Genomic DNA, 17,188 nt, shown 5'->3' with positions numbered 1-17,188 from the left:
GGCATGCTGGGAGTTGTAGTTTCGCAAGAACTAGAGAGCAACAGGGCTGTGGAACCCCACCAATAAGATTCTTTGTGTTGCGTGCAGCAACCAATCACAGCTCAGCTTTCACTTTGCAAGAGCAACAGGAGTAATAAAAGCTGAGCTGTGATTGGTTGCTATGGGTAACCAGAAGAATACAATAAGACACCAACAAAATGGCGGTTTAGCGCAGACATAAGAGCTGAAGGTGAGATACTGCAGTGTAACGCCTCTAGCGCCCGTACGTCACTACAGGGCGGAAATTGACTTTCTATTTTTAGCTTTACAGGGCGGAAGTATCCCGGAAATGACGTAGGCCGAGCTTTTCTGCCGTTCGCTCGCCTCTACAGGGGGCGGAAGTGTTCCGGAAGTGACGTATGAACAGGTTTTTTGTGTGTGTTGTCAGCTGAGAGTCTGTGGGCCGTGAGTCCTGGCAGGTGGAGAGGGGAGCAGGGGATGAGTGTGAGCGGGCAGTGAGTGCGGAGACCCCGGGGCAGGTGAGGAGACGCCATTCATCACTCTGTATGTTGTGTCACCGTCATATACGTCATACCGGCTCCCTGCAGTGCTCTGTAATGTACACTGCTGCTTATAGCATCATAGGACTGTAAGGAAAGGGTTGATGCTCTATTGCTGCTGCAGTCCCTTATCCAGCTGTTGCGAAACTACAACTCCCAGCATGCCCGGACAGCCAACGGCTGTCCGGGCATGCTGGGAGTTGTAGTTTCACAACAACTGGAGAATCACAGGATTGATGTGACTGTATACTTCTAGACTAATCCAGCATCCTTGTTCTCCTTAACAGCAAATATATCTGGTGACAAAAGGGTTAAGTGTCGGCTACAAAGTTCCTTTCCTACAGTCTATCGGGTTTCTTAACCCTCTGCTTGCTGTCAGTGAACGGAAACACGGTCCAGGTTGCGGAGGTAATGACGACCTGTGAAGACCATTATAGCAGACCCTCAGCCGAGAGATAGGAGGAGTGTTATAGAGATGTCCGCATAGAAAGGAGAATGTTCCCACTCACTGACAGCAAGCAGAGGTCTGGATATGTTACCACCAGTGTTCCCGAATCTCTTGTAGCTTGTCTGTATTTTGCTGTGACCAATGGCCCTTTACGTCTTGGTCGTATTGGACTTTATTATCTATGGGGCCTGTTTTTTCCTGTGTCCGTCAGGCCCCCCTTATTACATAACCCGGTCTCTGTTATTACAGTGACCATCAGGACCCTCATGTTACACAACTTGGACTCATATTGCTCCCCAGTTTCTCCTAACACAGTGACCATCGGGCCCTTCTCATATATAGCAGTGACTATCAAGACTCTTATATCGCTCCCCAATTTCTCCTAACAGTGTCCTTCGACCCCTTCTCATATATGGCAGTGACCATCAGGACCCTCATGTTACATAACTTGGACTCTTATATCGCTCCCCGATCTCTCATCACACAGTGACCATCTAGCCCTTCTTATTATACAGTGTTACCCAGTGTCTCATATATAGCAGAGGCCATCAGGACCTCATGTTACACAACTTGGACTCTCACATTGCTCCCCAATTTCTCCTAACAGTGACCATTGGGCCCTTCTCATATGTAGCAGTGGCCATCAGAATCCTCATGTTACACAACCTGGTCTCTCATATGACACCCTGCATATCACCCAGCTCGGCCTCTATGGTCGCAGTGACCATAGCCCTGCAGTGATGTGCATCGTCCTCAGCCTTATCGGTCGTTCTTGCCATTCATTCCTGGTAAACACTGGTGGATTATTAACGCTCTCCTCCTGGGACGCCTCCATTCATCCGTGCCGAGAGGCCGGTCATGTGACTCCAGTCAGACGTCCGCTCCCTCACCTGCACTGCAATCTGCAGAAAGATCCTGCCATATCCTAGAGATTTGTCAAAAGTTTTGATCAGTCACCTTTGTAAAAGTTTTTACATTTATTTTTAATGGAACAGGGACCCTTTGTGTTCAAAGTAAGAGTTGCTGCAGCTTTCCTCTTCAGATTTGCAGGTCTTTCTGTAGAAGGAATTGACGTTTTCTAACTGCTAAGGTTCCTGATAAACAGCTCAGATACAGTGCGATACACGGCGGTGTAGAGGGTGTACTTCATGATTGCAGCACACAGGCCTGAGTCACCCACAGAATGTCACAGTCTCTTAGGGATCGCATGTATCCTACCGTGTAATCTGTAATGTTTCACAATAACTGAGCTGCTGATATCTCATCTCTTTATAGTACAGGCCATAGGCTGCCCAGACACCGATATTCACCAACTTGCCTCTCGTGTTACTCCCAGTCATCCTAGCCTGTAAGCTCTTGCGAGCAGGTCTCTAATTTGTTGTTGTAATTTATTCATTGTATAATTTAATATATAACCTGTAATGTATTTATATATATTTAAATAAGCGCTGCGGAATCTGTTGGCGCTATACAAATAAATATTATTATTATTATTATTATTATTATTATTAACTTGTGGTCCTTCAGCTATTGCAGAACTACAACTCCCAGCATGTCCTGACAGCCTTCAGTATGGTCTAATGTATTGTTTCTGTGCTTGTAGCTTCCCGTTTGCGGCTTTATCAAACACTTATGTTGTATTCTTTTTCTTCCTTATAGGACTGATTCTCTTCTCCATCCCACTACAACCAGCTGATCGGTAACAATGAGCGGCGCTGCCCTCGGAATAGAGATCGTCTTTGTCTTCTTTCTTGCCCTTTTCCTCCTTCACCGATATGGAGACTTTAAGAAGCAACACAGATTGGTGATAGTAGCCACCCTGCTGGCCTGGTGCCTGTGCTTTCTTATTGTGTTCATCATCCCGCTGGATGTCAGTACGGTGAGTGATCCAGGAATACTGACGGGTGGTCTCATGTAGCTGAGGGGTATAGTGGAACAGCAGAGAGAAGTATTACCTGATACTGGTACATAGCAAGTCCTGCTCTCAGCTGAGATATAGATACACATGTATCCAGTCTAGACAATGCTCTGTGAGCTCTACAGCCTGGACCCCAGACTGATACATTGTACATAGCTAGTCCTGCTCTCAGCTGAGAAGTGATACAATTGTATCCAGTCTAGACAATGCTTTGTGAGCTCTACAGCCTGGACCCCAGACTGATACATTGTACATAGCTAGTCCTGCTCTCAGCTGAGAAGTGATGCAATTGTATCCAGTCTAGACAATGCTCTGTGAGCTCTACAGCCTGGACCCCAGACTTATACATTGTACATAGCTAGTAGTGCTCTCAGCTGAGAAGTGATACAATTGTATCCAGTCTAGACAATGCTCTGTGAGCTCTACAGCCTGGACCCCAGACTGATACATTTTACATAGCTAGTCCTGCTCTCAGCTGAAAAATTATAAAATTGTATTCAGTCTGGACAATGCTCTGTGAGCTAAATATAGTACCAGAAAAATAACGCTGATTTAACCTTTTGTTCATTGCTGTTTCAGACAATATACAATCGATGCATTGCCAGAAATGCCGTCACCCCTGCCACCATCAACGTGAGTCAGATATCTGCAACCACAAGAGCCACTGTGACCAATACCACCACTGCCGGTGTGTCTCATACCTCTGTAAGGTGTGTATAATATCTTACGGGTGATGGAGTGCAGACATTTTATCAGTGCAGACAGTGCAAGCGAATATTGAACAGATAATGCGGTTATGTGATTGCTTTCATGTGTGTTTGGGGTGCTGATCTCTCCACTGACAATAGTTGTAGTGAAACCGAAAAGGTGGGATGGTTAAGTTTTCAGCATTGTCTTGTGCTTTTCTTTTTTGTTGAACTAAACACAAGACAATAAGGGAGGAATCTCATTGAAGCCGCATTGTTTGTGGCCAGACAAGATCTGCAGGATAAACACGAGTGGTTTACACTGGGCTGATTGTCTATTATATGCAAAAAAAACAAACAAAAAAAAAACCTAAAGATATGTAAATGCCCTAAAGCAGGAACGGGGAAGCTTTAGTTCTCCAGCTGTTGCAAAACTACCTTGCATGGCTGCCAAGGCATTATGGGAATTGTAGTTTTGCAACAGCTGGAGGGCTAAAGGTTCCCTATTGTTCTAGTCCATACACTTTTCGCTATCGTTCTTTTTGCATTGTATACTACACACATTTTTTACCTATATACCTGACACAACATGCATTGACCGATATTTGTTTTGTTTACTGTCAGTGGTGAGAGCGGTACATCCCAAGAATGCTACAAGCCCTGGAGCTACATCCCAAGGGGCATCATGCCCATCTTCTGGCGTGTCGTCTACTGGACATCCCAGTTTCTTACTTGGTGAGTACCAGAACAAAGGGTGAGGCTTCAGATCCGTAGATTTCTAGTATAACCAGTGACACAACGTCTTCCATCAGGATATTTAGGGGTTGGAGATAGGGGCGTGTTGTATATCAACCCTGTTGTGTAAGACTGGGTTCACACTGCGTCTTTGCTGTCCGTTTAACTATCTGGTTTATGTGTGTGTGTGTGGGGGGGGGGACAGATACAAGTTTGGGCATCCATTTTATTTCTTTTTTCCATTCACTTCCATTATAAAAAAAAATCTGATCCTTTTTAAAAAAAAACTAAATGGAAAGAATTTTAGTGTACAGAAAAAACGTGGTTGACTAGGTACATTAAAAGTAACCGGATTCGCTAAACAGACTGCAAGAACACACTGTGAACCCTTACCACTTTAAATTAATATACTACACCCTAGTTTAGTATATACATGTATACACACACAATGTAAGTGTCCTTTGTTTATCTTGTACATATACAGCAGAGGTGAACAATCAGGGTGAGGTACAACCTATATCATCCCTATTGTGCACTGGGTCCCCCGATCAGTCTTGAGGTATATCCAGTGTAGTAGGTGACATGCATTGGAGTATTATTATTATCACGTGCAGGCCATATAAAGAGTAATGGCGGTGCTGACTTTATATATTGCCTGGATGTATGCATCTGTTTGCTAGATGATGACCTATGTCTCTATATTGCAGGATCCTGTTGCCCTTCATGCAGTCGTACGCTCGATCCGGAGGTTTTTCCATCCCCGGGAAAATTAAAACGGCCCTGATAGAGAATGCCATTTATTACGGCACTTACCTGTTGATTTTTGGCGCCCTTTTAATATACGTTGCTGTCAACCCCAAATTTCACCTCGAATGGTAAGTAGTCTGTGACCGTGATATCTTTGTCTCGGGTATGGCATTATGTTTGTGAACCAATCCCTCCCTGAGTCTTCAACGTCCCCAGCCGTCATAGTACTGGTAATTCTGTGATGGCTATAGACAGCGGCATTTCAGGGGTTAAATAGCTGTATTCTCCAGTCTTAGCTGTTGTCCTGAGGTCATGGCTCCAGCACAGCACCACATCTGTCTACAGGTTATGTGTGGTATTACAGCTCTCCCCTATTCACTTCAGTATAACTGAGCTGCAATTGCAGATACTGCCCATGGATAGTTGTGGTTCTGTTACTGGAAGAAAGCAGTCATGTTTTTCTAATGTTGGATAAGCTTTTCAGAGGTCTGGGAAAGCCAATTTTCTACCTCTGTTTCTTGGTTTTGCAAGAAACAAAATAAACGTGTTAGTTTATCTTTAAAGTGTACCTGTCACTTTAAGAAAACTTTTTAAAAAACATGTTGTGATTGTTTAGGCCCCAACCAGTCGCAACAATATACAGGGAGACAAGCGTCTGTATCCTTAAAGGGGCAATCCCATTTCATTGTTATCCCCTTTGCATAAAATAAGTCATAAGAAGATGATCTCTGGGGGTCCGCCCGCTAGAACGCCCAAGCTAAGTGCTTTTCTCCCCACTCTGTGTGCAACCGACACTGTTCCGTAGACTTACCTGGAGTCAGTCTTGGGCACACTTCTCCTGCAATGTTCTAGTGATTGGTCAGTGTATGAACACTCACACCCTATGCAATTAAAAGCTTTTTAAAGTGACAGTGCCCATTGAAGTGTTTTAGGAATAGCACTGGTTGCACTGAAAATCTTACAGACGCGTTGCTCTTGTTTTTCAGGTACCAGCTACAGACTATAGGAATAGCTGCAGCCAACACTTGGGGTCTTTTCCTCCTAGTGTTGTTGATGGGGTACGGCCTGGTAGAGATCCCACGATCTCATTGGAACGGGGCAAAGAAAGGCTATTTGCTCATGAAGACCTGCTTCAAAGCCGCCAAACTCATGACGGAAAAGGCTGACGCCGAAGAAAACCTGGAGGACGTCATGGAGGTGAGGACTGTCATCCATCATGTCTCTGCACTCCATACAGTAACATTACCCTTTAACCCTTTTTGATTGTTTCTGTCATGCAGGAAGTTCGTAAAGTGAACGAATGCATCAAATACAACCACCCCTTGCGGAAGTGTGTGGACACCATTTTAAGAAAGGTAACAGGATGATGATTGTGGATCAGATTTCTCTATGTAGATGTTTAGGGAGCGTGGGCATTGCTATAATACACCAGTAGATGAGCCCCATCCATAGGGCTGTCTGTGCCTCTTGTGCCCTGTTGCTTACTGTAGGAGCATAGTTGCAGCTGTAGAGTAAAGCCTCTTAAAGGGGTTGTCCAGTGTGACTGGGTTATACGAATTGAATAAGGATTACTCACTGATGCCTTCAATAGTCCTGGTCCCATCTCAACACACATCTCCAATCACTAGACCAGTGATTGGCTGCATTACCAGCCATCTCCAGTGTGTCAAGGTGGGATCAGGAAGTGGGATCAGCAGGGACCCAATGAGAACAGCCACAGATGGCTGTCTCTTGATTTTAACACTAGGTGGCGATAGAGAGCGATTCAGTGTAGGAAATCTAGTTTGTAATGGTGCACTCACTTTCCTGTATTACATGACCCCTTATTGTAGGTAATAATCCAGTCATCCAGCTATCTACCATCTCTAGTTCTACTATAACCTTTTTACAGCCTGGAGCTTAAAACTGATAAGTTACTGGGTATTTAAGGAAAATGTTACATTTGATTTTTATAACCTTTCAGTGTCCTACCGAGTACCAAGAGAAGATGGGGAGAAACATGGACGACTATGAAGACTTTGAAGAGAAAAACATCAACTATCCCACCGAGAAGGCGCTAGTAAAACTTCATAAGCAGGTGACAAACACGTTAGAAGGAGCGGCCGCTTGTAATCCGCCTCCGACTATCATCCTAGTCATTATCATAGGAACGAAAGAAGCTGAATCTTATAGAAAGGAGTTTTCCGTTCTGTTGGTGGCAGAAGAACTGCTTTGTGGTTTTATATCCTAATTTTTCATCTTTGAGATTATTGCTTACTGTTGGTGAATGGTGACATCCATTGTTTATATAGGTTGAAAATGTACAGAGACTTGATTCTGCTTACAGCTAAGAGTTTGCTAGACATGTATCCTGCTTATACCGGGGATGAGGAACCTGTGGCTCTCCCAGCTGTTGCAGAACTACAGCTCCCATCTTTGGCTGTGCAGGCATGATGGGAATTGTAGTTTTGCAATAGCTGAGGAGCCACGATTCCCTTATTCCTATCTTATATAATCCTTTCTGAGCAGCACAATCCTTCATCTCATAGATTGCAACCTAGAACTTATATATAGTTGTGGGTTAGCATCTGGAATCCAGTCTAGACTGGCTGCATATTAAGCCTGCAGTGGTTTTCAGCTGCTGGATATAAGCCACATCTGTTCCTGTTTCACTCACAGGAAGCAGAGATCTTAAAAATGGCAAAGCATTGATGCCCTAAGAGGCAGGTGTATCATCTGCACATGTCTTTTTTTTTTTTTTTTTTTTTTTTTTATGGGCTGCGCAAAATGTTAAAGTTGTTGCACAAAAACTTGCATTAGGCGTAAGTGTCTTGATAATTCTTTCACAGTTGTTTGTTTAAAAAAGAAAGGAGAGGAGTGGGGTACTGCTACAGTAACAGAATAGGTAACATGAAACCACGCCCCCTCCAAGTGTAAAAAAAGAAAAGAAGGCGCAGCTGGCACAAACTGCTCAGAAGTTGAACAAATGCTTTTATAAATCCTGCGCACCTTTTTACACCATGCACAAAAATCCAGCCAAAATAATAGCGCAAACCCAATGATACATCTGCCCCAAAGTATATTAGGAAGTTGGGAAACTTTCCATTATGCAGTGAATAAAGCTTGTCCCAGCAGTCTTTGGTTGTCACGACATGCTGGGAGTTGTAGTTCTGCAACAGATGAATGACCACTGAGGTTAACTGTTTTATATCTCTGTCAACTAAATCCTTGTAAAAAAAAAAATTAAAATTGCTGAAAAATCGAAATTTTTTGAAACGTTGCAAGTAGTTTAAACTTTTGGAAAGTTGCACTTTTTATGAAAACTTTTTTTATTTTATTTTACGCCAACCTTTTTTTTTTTTTTTTTTTTATTATTCTTGTTTGTATAAAACACTCTTCTATCTATCCACAGGTAAACTATGCCGTCCAGAGACATAACCGCACCCAGGTCCAGTGGCGCATGCTCCTGGAACAAGCCTTTCACCTGGAGGACGTAGCAAAGAATGAGATGAGCGCCACCAGACAATTTGTACACACCTTCCCTCCTCAGGAGCCTGAAAGCTGGATCACCAGGCACTTCTACACCCCCCGTGTCGGTATGTTCTCTATCCCCCCCCCCCCCATCAGTGTATACTAACTCTTCTTTGACTGTTTGTATTAGATGTAATACGCCAATATCAGTTGCTTTGCTGCTTCTGTAAAATCTTCATGCAGCATTCCTATTATCCATACGCAATAAAAGGGCAGGTAATATAGCACTTAGGTTAAGTTCACATGGCGCCTATATTTCCATGAAAATCTGCTGCATGAAATCACTTGCAGAACAGTGGTTAGGATTAGGACTTTCCTGCAGTATTAGAGTCACAGTAGTCACAGCGGCAGTGATGTCCTTGAGGTTGTCTCGTGGTGTGTTACCTGACAGTTTAAGGGTCTCCACACTGGGAAGGCTTGGTTAGATTGTGTCCAGTGATGTAATGAGTGTCTCCTCTCCTGCACAGAGTGGTACTGGGAGTGTCTACTGCGTCCCTGGTGTTCCCGGATCTTGGCCATCCTGCTGGCCATCTTCTCTGCCGTGGTGGTGTGGTCAGAGTGCACCTTCTTCAGCACAAAGCCGGTCCTGTCTCTCTTCGCTGTGTTCATACAACAAGCTGAAAGAACGTACAACTACATTTATATCGAGGTAAGGAAAGATGGTTTAGGTAGACTAAAGACCAATGTGCTAAAGCTTAGCTATGGGTGAGTGAGGATGACATTAGGAGGAGGAGTCAGGAAGGAGATGAAGGCACCACAGGTCCTTTTTATCATAGAAACTCACCAATAAGACCACTTACAAACTTTGTATATATTTTCTGAGACCTTGCTTACTCTAAGGTCCCTTCACACATCCGTGGCCGTCTTTACAGTACGGAAACACTGATCAGGAAGTCTATCAGGAGGCTTCAGGAAACAATCAGTTTTTCTATACGGTAAAAACAAAGCCATATTTACCTGCGGCAGCAGTGGTCCTGTCCGGCTTCTTTCTCTCTGTTCTGGATTTGCGACCACGTGTGATGTCATTCGTACCCCGCAATGCTGGTGGGGGGAGGTAGCAGCCTCTTGTGCCCAGAGGTATAATGCTGCCTCCAGCTAGACGGGTGATGGATGGTACTTTGAGCCAATGGCAAACAGTGCTGCATTTAACTCTATGTGCTCCTGATTAGCTGGGGGCACTTGCCCAGGTGCTGTTGCTGGCCCAGTCTGTTAGGCAGTGCATCTGGAATAGGGTTCTTTGAGGCATCCATACTGGAATTCTGGACATATTCAAAAACATATTGGTTTATTGCTCCTTTCCTTTATCAGTCGGTTGTACGCGGGTGTCTGTCACAGTAATGATATCCTGTTGTCTTTCTCTCATTTCTTTCAGGTGGCCTGCTTCTTCACCATCTTCTTCTTGAGTATCTGTGTTTATTCCACAGTCTTCAGGATCCGGGTCTTTAACTATTACTATTTTGCCTCCCATCACCAGACTGATGCATACAGCCTCCTGTTCAGTGGCATGTGAGTACACGGACGTTTCTTGGTCTGTAGATGGCGGCCTTGTCCTTTAGTAATTAGAAACAGTGACAGAGTGACAACATCTGTGCGACACCACGGAATATGTTATATGTAGCTTGGGAGGGTTTTCTAAGCTCTGTGTGATCCTGAAGGCCCTGGTCATGTTCATATTGGATAATGCACATTGAGTGAACCTGTAGAAAGACGTAAAGTTTTGTAAAACTTTGGATTCCACAGAGAAGTCTGATATGACTCGGTTGGGAGTCTCATCCCTGATGTCTGCAGCCCATGCTGGAGGAGATTACACAAAACTTATAGAGTCACGTACTGCACTTGCTCATCCATCATCTATTTTTTTTTCTTTAGGTTGTTTTGCCGGCTGACTCCTCCTTTATGTCTGAATTTCTTGGGTCTGACCCACATGGACGGCTCAATTTCCCACCGAAACACTGAGCAGACGGCCTACACATCGGTGAGTATAAGAACGTCTCCGGCAACAGTCCCATGTAAATGGTTTTATAAACTTGTTCCTTTTAATCATCTTTTCTTTTCCCCCACAGATCATGGGATCTTTAAAAGTCCTTCCGCTCATTGCAGATGGATTCTACATATATTACCCCATGCTGGTGGTCATCCTTTGTATCGCCACTTATTTTAGGTAAGATTGGCTCTGCGGCAGGGAGTTCATGCGATCTGAACATCCATTGCTTTAGTTATTACAAATTCTACAACTTCCATCGTGCCCAAATAGTCAAAAGTTTTCAGGCTACAATGGGAGCGTAGTTGTGAAATAATGGAGTAGTGATCTTTAATGTGGCACTACAACTGTTGGAAAACTACAACTCCCATCATGAATTAACAACCTTCTGGAGAACTCTAGGGTGTATAGACTATTGCTTAAGATCAGAGTGGCTTACCAGCTGCTCCAAAACTACAGTGAGTACATGCTGGAAGTTGTAGTTCTGCAACAGCCAGATAGCTGCCTGTTTGAGAACAGTGATCGAAGATAAGTCATATTGGAGAAGTCACAGATCAATCGGTGGTTTTGTCCAAATAGGTGTGTTACTTTATGACGTTGTCATCCAAGAGGACAATTTTTACCGACCAATTATAAATGACAAGTCATCAAGAACCACATGAAATGTGTACTGCATGGCCAGCTGTACCGATACAGGGAGGACGCATGTGAATACAGCTCTGCAGCTTCTTTATCCCTATGAACAATTCTTTGTTTTCCTCTCCCAGTTTAGGGACGCGATGCCTGAACTTACTTGGATTTCAGCAGTTTATGGGGGACAACGACATGACGTCCGACCTGACGGATGAGGGGAAGGAGCTCATCAGGAGAGGTACGCTCTTATAACTGTGTGAAGCTCCGCTGCTGACCGATAACTTCTGCCCTTATGATCACATATGTAAACATCACAGAAGGGGTCCCTGGTGGCCTCCCAGGCTTACATTATGTGAACGTCACATGAGATGGAGCTGAGAGTGCACTTAGAGCAGACTTTTTTCCCACTTATTCTCCTCATTGGTCGGGGTCTAAACACACACATGACGACCAGTAAAAACTTTTTATGAAATTTAAAATTTTTTTTCCCTGACAGTGCCCATTTAAAGGGGTTGCCCAGGAATAAAAAAAAAAAACAACAGCTAATTTCTTCTCTTGTGTGTGGTATTACAACTAAGTTCCATTCCCTTCAATGTAACTGAGCTGCAATACCGCACACAACCTGAGGACAGGAGAGGTGCTATTTCTGAAAGGGAGCGGCTATGTTTTTCTTATCCTTGATAACCCATCTCTATAGTCGCCTCGAAAATACAGAGCACAGAAAGTGACACACTTTCTTTTATTCTAGAGAAGAGAAAACGTCAAAGACTTGAGGATGGAGAAACACGCAGAAGGGTAAGTGTTACTTTACAGCACTGCTGCAAAACAATCCCATTTTAAACATGTGCCAACCATAGACCATCGCTAATGCATCTTGTTAATCTGCCATTGCAGGAATGGAAGGAGCGTTATGCCAGTAACAGGGAAGATTCCAGTCGAAACAGGAATGTCAACTCTGAGCCCAAGGAGCCGACGTACACAGAGATGACCCCCAGCCGCTGTCAGTGTAATTTATCGGGAGCTCTGGGATTAGGAAAATTATAGCTGCTTACTTCCAGAAACCATGCCCCCTCTACCCTCAGGCTGTGTGTGGTATTACAGCTCAGTTTTATTTAAATGAATAGAGCAGCGTTGTAATACCACACACAACCTGAGGACATGGGTGCCACTCTTTTAAGAAGGAAGCAGCAGCTATGTGTTGTTCTGTAAAACCTGCTAACTTTATTGCTAACTTTATTCATCCCATCTTGCTTTTGGATACTTCCCTTCATCTTGTCTTATCACGTGTCATATCTTTCAGCATCGAAGTACACGCGGTCGAATAACCGCCCTGAGCGGGATAGGATGGAACTCCTCCAGGACGCAGAACCCCTAGATTTTAACGCAGACACCTTCACAGATGATCCATTGGATTCAGAGTCTGGAAGGTGAGTTCTGTGGGGAATCGCTGTGGATAGAGTATAAGATCTCTGCTTGCTGTCATTTATCGGGAACCTTCATCTCTACATTGCTCTCTCCGTTTCTAGGTATCAGCCAGCTGGGCGGTATTTATCCATGTCTCAGTCAAACAGCAGAATATTTGATGATGTATAATGCCTGCAGCACCCCCCAGAGTACGAGCTCATGTGCACATCCTGGTATCACATGGTGGCCGGTAGGATTTATGTTTACAGGTTCATCTCATACACTGGGACACGGCCATCGCCGGCACAGAACGGTTACAGTGCAGCGCAGGAGCGTGCTCACAATGTCTCTACTTCTCACTGTGGATTGTGGCGTTTCTGTAAGCTGCATGCACATATTACACCCTGCAGGATGACATGGGAAACCTACTGTATATAAGATGTATCCTGATCCTGAGATCCGCCGCTGTACGGGGGACGTCGCTTATGTATCATCAGTACAAATGCTGCTGCTGTATTTATTACGATTCTCTCTGCTGTTCTGCACAAACATGGAGGCTATAGGAAGTGCCCCTGGGTCTACATGGCGTAAGAAATGTGGCCGGCTACTCTGTATACAGGAGAATCTGTAAGGCAGTGTTTCATAACCCAGCGGCCTTTTGCTGTTGCAGAACTACAACCCCCATCATGCTCTGACAACCTCTTAGATTGCAATGAGTTCAAGACTGTTGCTTTTGACCACTGTTCTCCAACTTGTTTCTCTCTACAACACCCAGCATGCCCTGAAAGAAGGTCTAGAGATCAATGGGATGCAAACTATCTCTAACCTGCTGCTCTCCAGCTGGTGCAAAACTACAACTCCCATCATGCCCTGACAGCCTTCGGCTGTCAGGGCATGGTGGGAATTATAGTTTTGCACCAGCTAGCAAGTTACAGTTTGGGGGAGCACTGAATTAAAGTGAAAGGCGACCAGGGCTAAATGGTAATTGTAGTCCTGTTACAAATACAAAACACTACTAAAGCACGCTAAAAAGGAAATAAAATCTGTATGGAGTTTAGGGCACGTTGTAGGTTTGCAAAGTTGCAGCGGGTCTGGTGAATTTTTGCAGGTTAGCCCAGTTATCCAGAGACTCCATTCTGCTGCTTGTCTCCTTTAGGGACAGTGTTATAGTATCACATCTACATTATAGACATAAAGCAATCGCCTAACGTATCACTGCATTACCTGTGGTTTCATATCTTCAGTATTTCCCTCGACCATTTGTTTTTGTTTTTCAGGGGACGTTTATAGGGAACAAGAGGGAAGGTCATATAGATTTATATGAAGGGCAGAGGTACTAATGCTAGTTTAGTAAAGCCATATAGGACCTGATTTGGATGCTGATAGACAGTGATGGTAGATGATAGCCATAATGTATTGTATGGATACCGCACCCATAAAGGTCTGTGGATCTGTACTGTACTTCTGTATACTTCTGATTGCACGTACATGCTGTATGATGGTAATATTCTATCTCCATAATACAGTGCTGTACTCTGTGACCTGAGCTGTTCTGTTCTCTCATAGTGTTACTAGGTGAGAGGGGTATGTGGCAGCACTGAGGCCCTCCCCAGACTCTGTAAGCCATAGGACTCTACAGTGTTCCCCAAACCTGTTGCTCTCCATCTGTTGCAAAACTACAACTCCCAGAATGCTCTGAAAGCATTCTGGAGAGGATGGGTTGGGAGATTATCGCTTTACCTTAGTGTTCTATAGCCTGTGGCTCCCTAGTTGTTGCAAAACTACAACTCCCAGCATACCCTGTCAGTGATCTGTAGAGCAGTGGTTATTTGTTTATATCAGTGCTCTCTGACTTGCAGCTCTCAAGCTGTTGCTGCCTTTAGTCGTCAATGCATGATGGGAGTTGTAGTCTTTGGGAACACTGCAGTAGAGCTTAAAGCTGTCAGGGCATGGTGGGAGTTGTAGTTTTTAAGAGCCACAGGTTAAGTAACACTGCATTACAGTCTTTTACTTAAGTCGGCAGCTGTTGAGACTACAAATCCCAGCATGCCCTGACAACAGCCGCTTGTTTTACTGTCTTAGTAAATAAGGGCATTCAAGGATTTTGTTTTGCAATGCAGCCAGAAGAGATCATGAATGTATATTGGACAATGATATAACTGCATTATACAGTGCAGTTTACTGAATCTTGAATACCCCTTTAAGACCTGGACAAATTTAGGCTACTGCTTAGCAAATGACTGGGCCTAAGAGACATCTGTCATCTGAGCAATGGTCTGCAGATGTAAAGACTACTCATGTTAGAACTCACAGCAGGACATGCTGGGGGTAGCAATTTGTACGCCATTGCGATAGGATGTCAGAACGATATAGTCTGCCACCATAGTGTTATATGATACATTTGCTTGTAGTCACCACTAGGGGGCAGCAGAGCTTCAGCTAGTGCAGTGGTGCACAATGTGGGGCCCTCCAGCTGTTGCAGAACTACAATACCCATCATGTCTGGACAGCTAAAGGGAATTGATTGAATGATGGGAATTGTAGCTTTCCACATCTGAAGAGCAGCAGGTTGTGAACCCCTGCTCTAGAGAATACACCATTGTGTGTAGTATGTCTGCTACAGTGCACCCCTATGTATTGTGATGGGGATCATAAGGTTTTTTATGAGTTATGCGAAGGACTTTCTTTGTTCACTCTGCTGTAGGTCGCCCAGATGTTGGGCCATTTGCACTATTGATAGGGGGACGTCTTATTCTATGATTGCAGCTTTCTGGAGTTGATTCAGTCACTGCTGGTTCAGTTGCGTCTGCTGTACTGTACCATGTAGCTTGAGCTGATACATAGCATGCATACAGCTGCAGTGTAAAGCATAGAGGAGGGAGAGAACAGCAGCTTGGGAGGCGTAATACAGACTACTTCTAACTCCATGAGACATGACATAGACTGATATAATTGGTCACCGATAACCTAGAAAAAAAATCTTCATTAGATTTACATCTATTTTATGTCTGTTTTTTTTAACTTTTTTTAAAACCTCATACCACATGTTCTCTTTTCTTTGGTGTATAGTAAATTCTGCATTTGAGTAAGAACGTCCACATGTGACAGCCCACAGACAGCAAATGGGTTTTAATCTTTCTTGATACCTCCTCTTTAAAAGGGTTATGCCATCTTGTAAAGTGATCCCTTATCCACAGGATCGCAGAGGGGTCCAAACCCCTTGGGCATCCTCAAACCTGGAGAACAGGAACCCCAGTCTCCCTCTAGCACAGACAATGCTGCTCCATCCATCTGTATGGGAGCAGCCTAAGATTTTCTTTTTCCTGCAGCTTCCACACAGAAGGAATGAAGTGGTGGACCCATTCTAATGGGAGACTGGGTTCCCTGTTCTCCAGATTGCATGATATGTGACCACCAGTGATCATATTCCTTATGTTGTGCATAGGGGATAACCTTACAAGATGGCACTACCCCTTTACTATCTGCTGACTGACCATGTATTTTATGCTCTTGTGAGTTGTAAAAAGAATTGTGAAATCTTCATCTCTGCAGAAACCTAAATCCTTCCTCAGGATAGGCCATCAATATCTGATAGGAGGGATGTGGACGCCCTGCACTCTTGCCAGTGAACGGTGCCTGGATATGAACAACGAATAGAGCCAGAAGGCCCGGCCTGGTACTGGCGGGGTCCCAGGTGTCACCATCCCACTCATCTAGTATTGAATGGCTTTTCAAATATCCCGCAACGCAGTTCACTTAATTTGCATAGTCTCTTGGACGACCCTGTTTACCCCTTATACCCAAACTTCAGTTTTGCAGCCATTTTATATCTGAAATGTAAAATGAAAAGATCTATTGCAAAGTTTTGATTTAAAAAGAGAAATTATAAGTTTGTGTCTCCAGCTCCTATAAGGACCTGTGTGTCTCCATGGTAACAGACTACAAGCAAACCTTGTGTAGTCTGATCCTGCTTTGCCCACAACAACCAATCACAGCTCAGCTTTTTTTAATCGTGTATATACAGGCTCTCATTTATCTAATGGGAGTACTGGCCTTGTTCCCAGTAGCAACCAAACACAGTGCAGCTTTCATTTTATGCCTTGTTGCCCATAGCAACCAATTTAATCACAGCTTTAATTGTTCCACAGCAGTTAAGTTCTCTTATTGGTTGCTATGGGTAGCAGTTTTGATAGCTGAGACCCCCTCCCAACCTTATTTTTTTAACATTGGATTAGTCCTAGGATTAATCTCTGTGATTAGCAGTAGATACCATTATAAAGGAGGGGAGGGGGGCAGATCTTGGATCGTGACCCGGACTCTTCTCTTTGCCTTAATGTTCCTGCCGGTGTGAAGGATACTTACGACTGTATTTATTGAGAAATCTGATCTAACGCTGTTAAGTTATTTGGTGGAGTATTTTTTATTGTTTTGTTAATTTTAGTTTTTGTTTTCCATTTTGTCAAGCAGCGAGCTGTCATGTTATCTGTTTGCATGGAATAAAATCCTGTATATAGAAAACTTTTACACTCATTGCTTTTTGAGTCTATTTCTTTACATGGATACACCAGACCTCCAGCATTATCACAA

The 17,188-nt window shown here is 43.9% G+C and overlaps 1 protein-coding gene across 1 annotated transcript; it reads left to right on the top strand.

Annotated features, from left to right (window-relative positions):
• The first annotated feature begins 328 nt into the window (after positions 1 to 328).
• Positions 329 to 13,360, top strand: LMBRD2 (LMBR1 domain containing 2). Its single transcript, XM_069963071.1, has 18 exons — positions 329 to 518; positions 2,647 to 2,866; positions 3,485 to 3,615; positions 4,216 to 4,326; positions 5,034 to 5,201; positions 6,060 to 6,270; positions 6,354 to 6,428; positions 7,037 to 7,150; positions 8,465 to 8,648; positions 9,051 to 9,232; positions 9,956 to 10,089; positions 10,453 to 10,558; positions 10,647 to 10,744; positions 11,332 to 11,435; positions 11,946 to 11,992; positions 12,092 to 12,197; positions 12,498 to 12,624; positions 12,724 to 13,360. The coding sequence occupies exons 2-18, from the start codon at positions 2,693 to 2,695 to the stop codon at positions 12,788 to 12,790; spliced, it is 2,139 nt and encodes a 712-aa protein (XP_069819172.1). The 5' UTR covers positions 329 to 518; positions 2,647 to 2,692; the 3' UTR covers positions 12,791 to 13,360.
• Positions 13,361 to 17,188: the final 3,828 nt, after the last annotated feature.

This window comes from Dendropsophus ebraccatus, chromosome 3, assembly GCF_027789765.1.
Source record: "Dendropsophus ebraccatus isolate aDenEbr1 chromosome 3, aDenEbr1.pat, whole genome shotgun sequence".
Taxonomy (NCBI): domain Eukaryota; kingdom Metazoa; phylum Chordata; class Amphibia; order Anura; family Hylidae; genus Dendropsophus; species Dendropsophus ebraccatus.
This window is presented reverse-complemented; position numbering and strand designations above follow the sequence as displayed.

What these genes read in the sequence shown, in the direction of transcription:
- LMBRD2 (XM_069963071.1), top strand. Translation starts at nt 2,693, where the DNA reads ATGAGCGGCGCTGCCCTCGGAATAGAGATCGTCTTTGTCTTCTTTCTT. An exon ending in ACCTGGAGGACGTCATGGAG is followed by an intron (nt 6,271 to 6,353) that starts GTGAGGACTGTC and finishes TCTGTCATGCAG; the next exon opens with GAAGTTCGTAAAGTGAACGA. An exon ending in GAAGGAGCTCATCAGGAGAG is followed by an intron (nt 11,436 to 11,945) that starts GTACGCTCTTAT and finishes CTTTTATTCTAG; the next exon opens with AGAAGAGAAAACGTCAAAGA.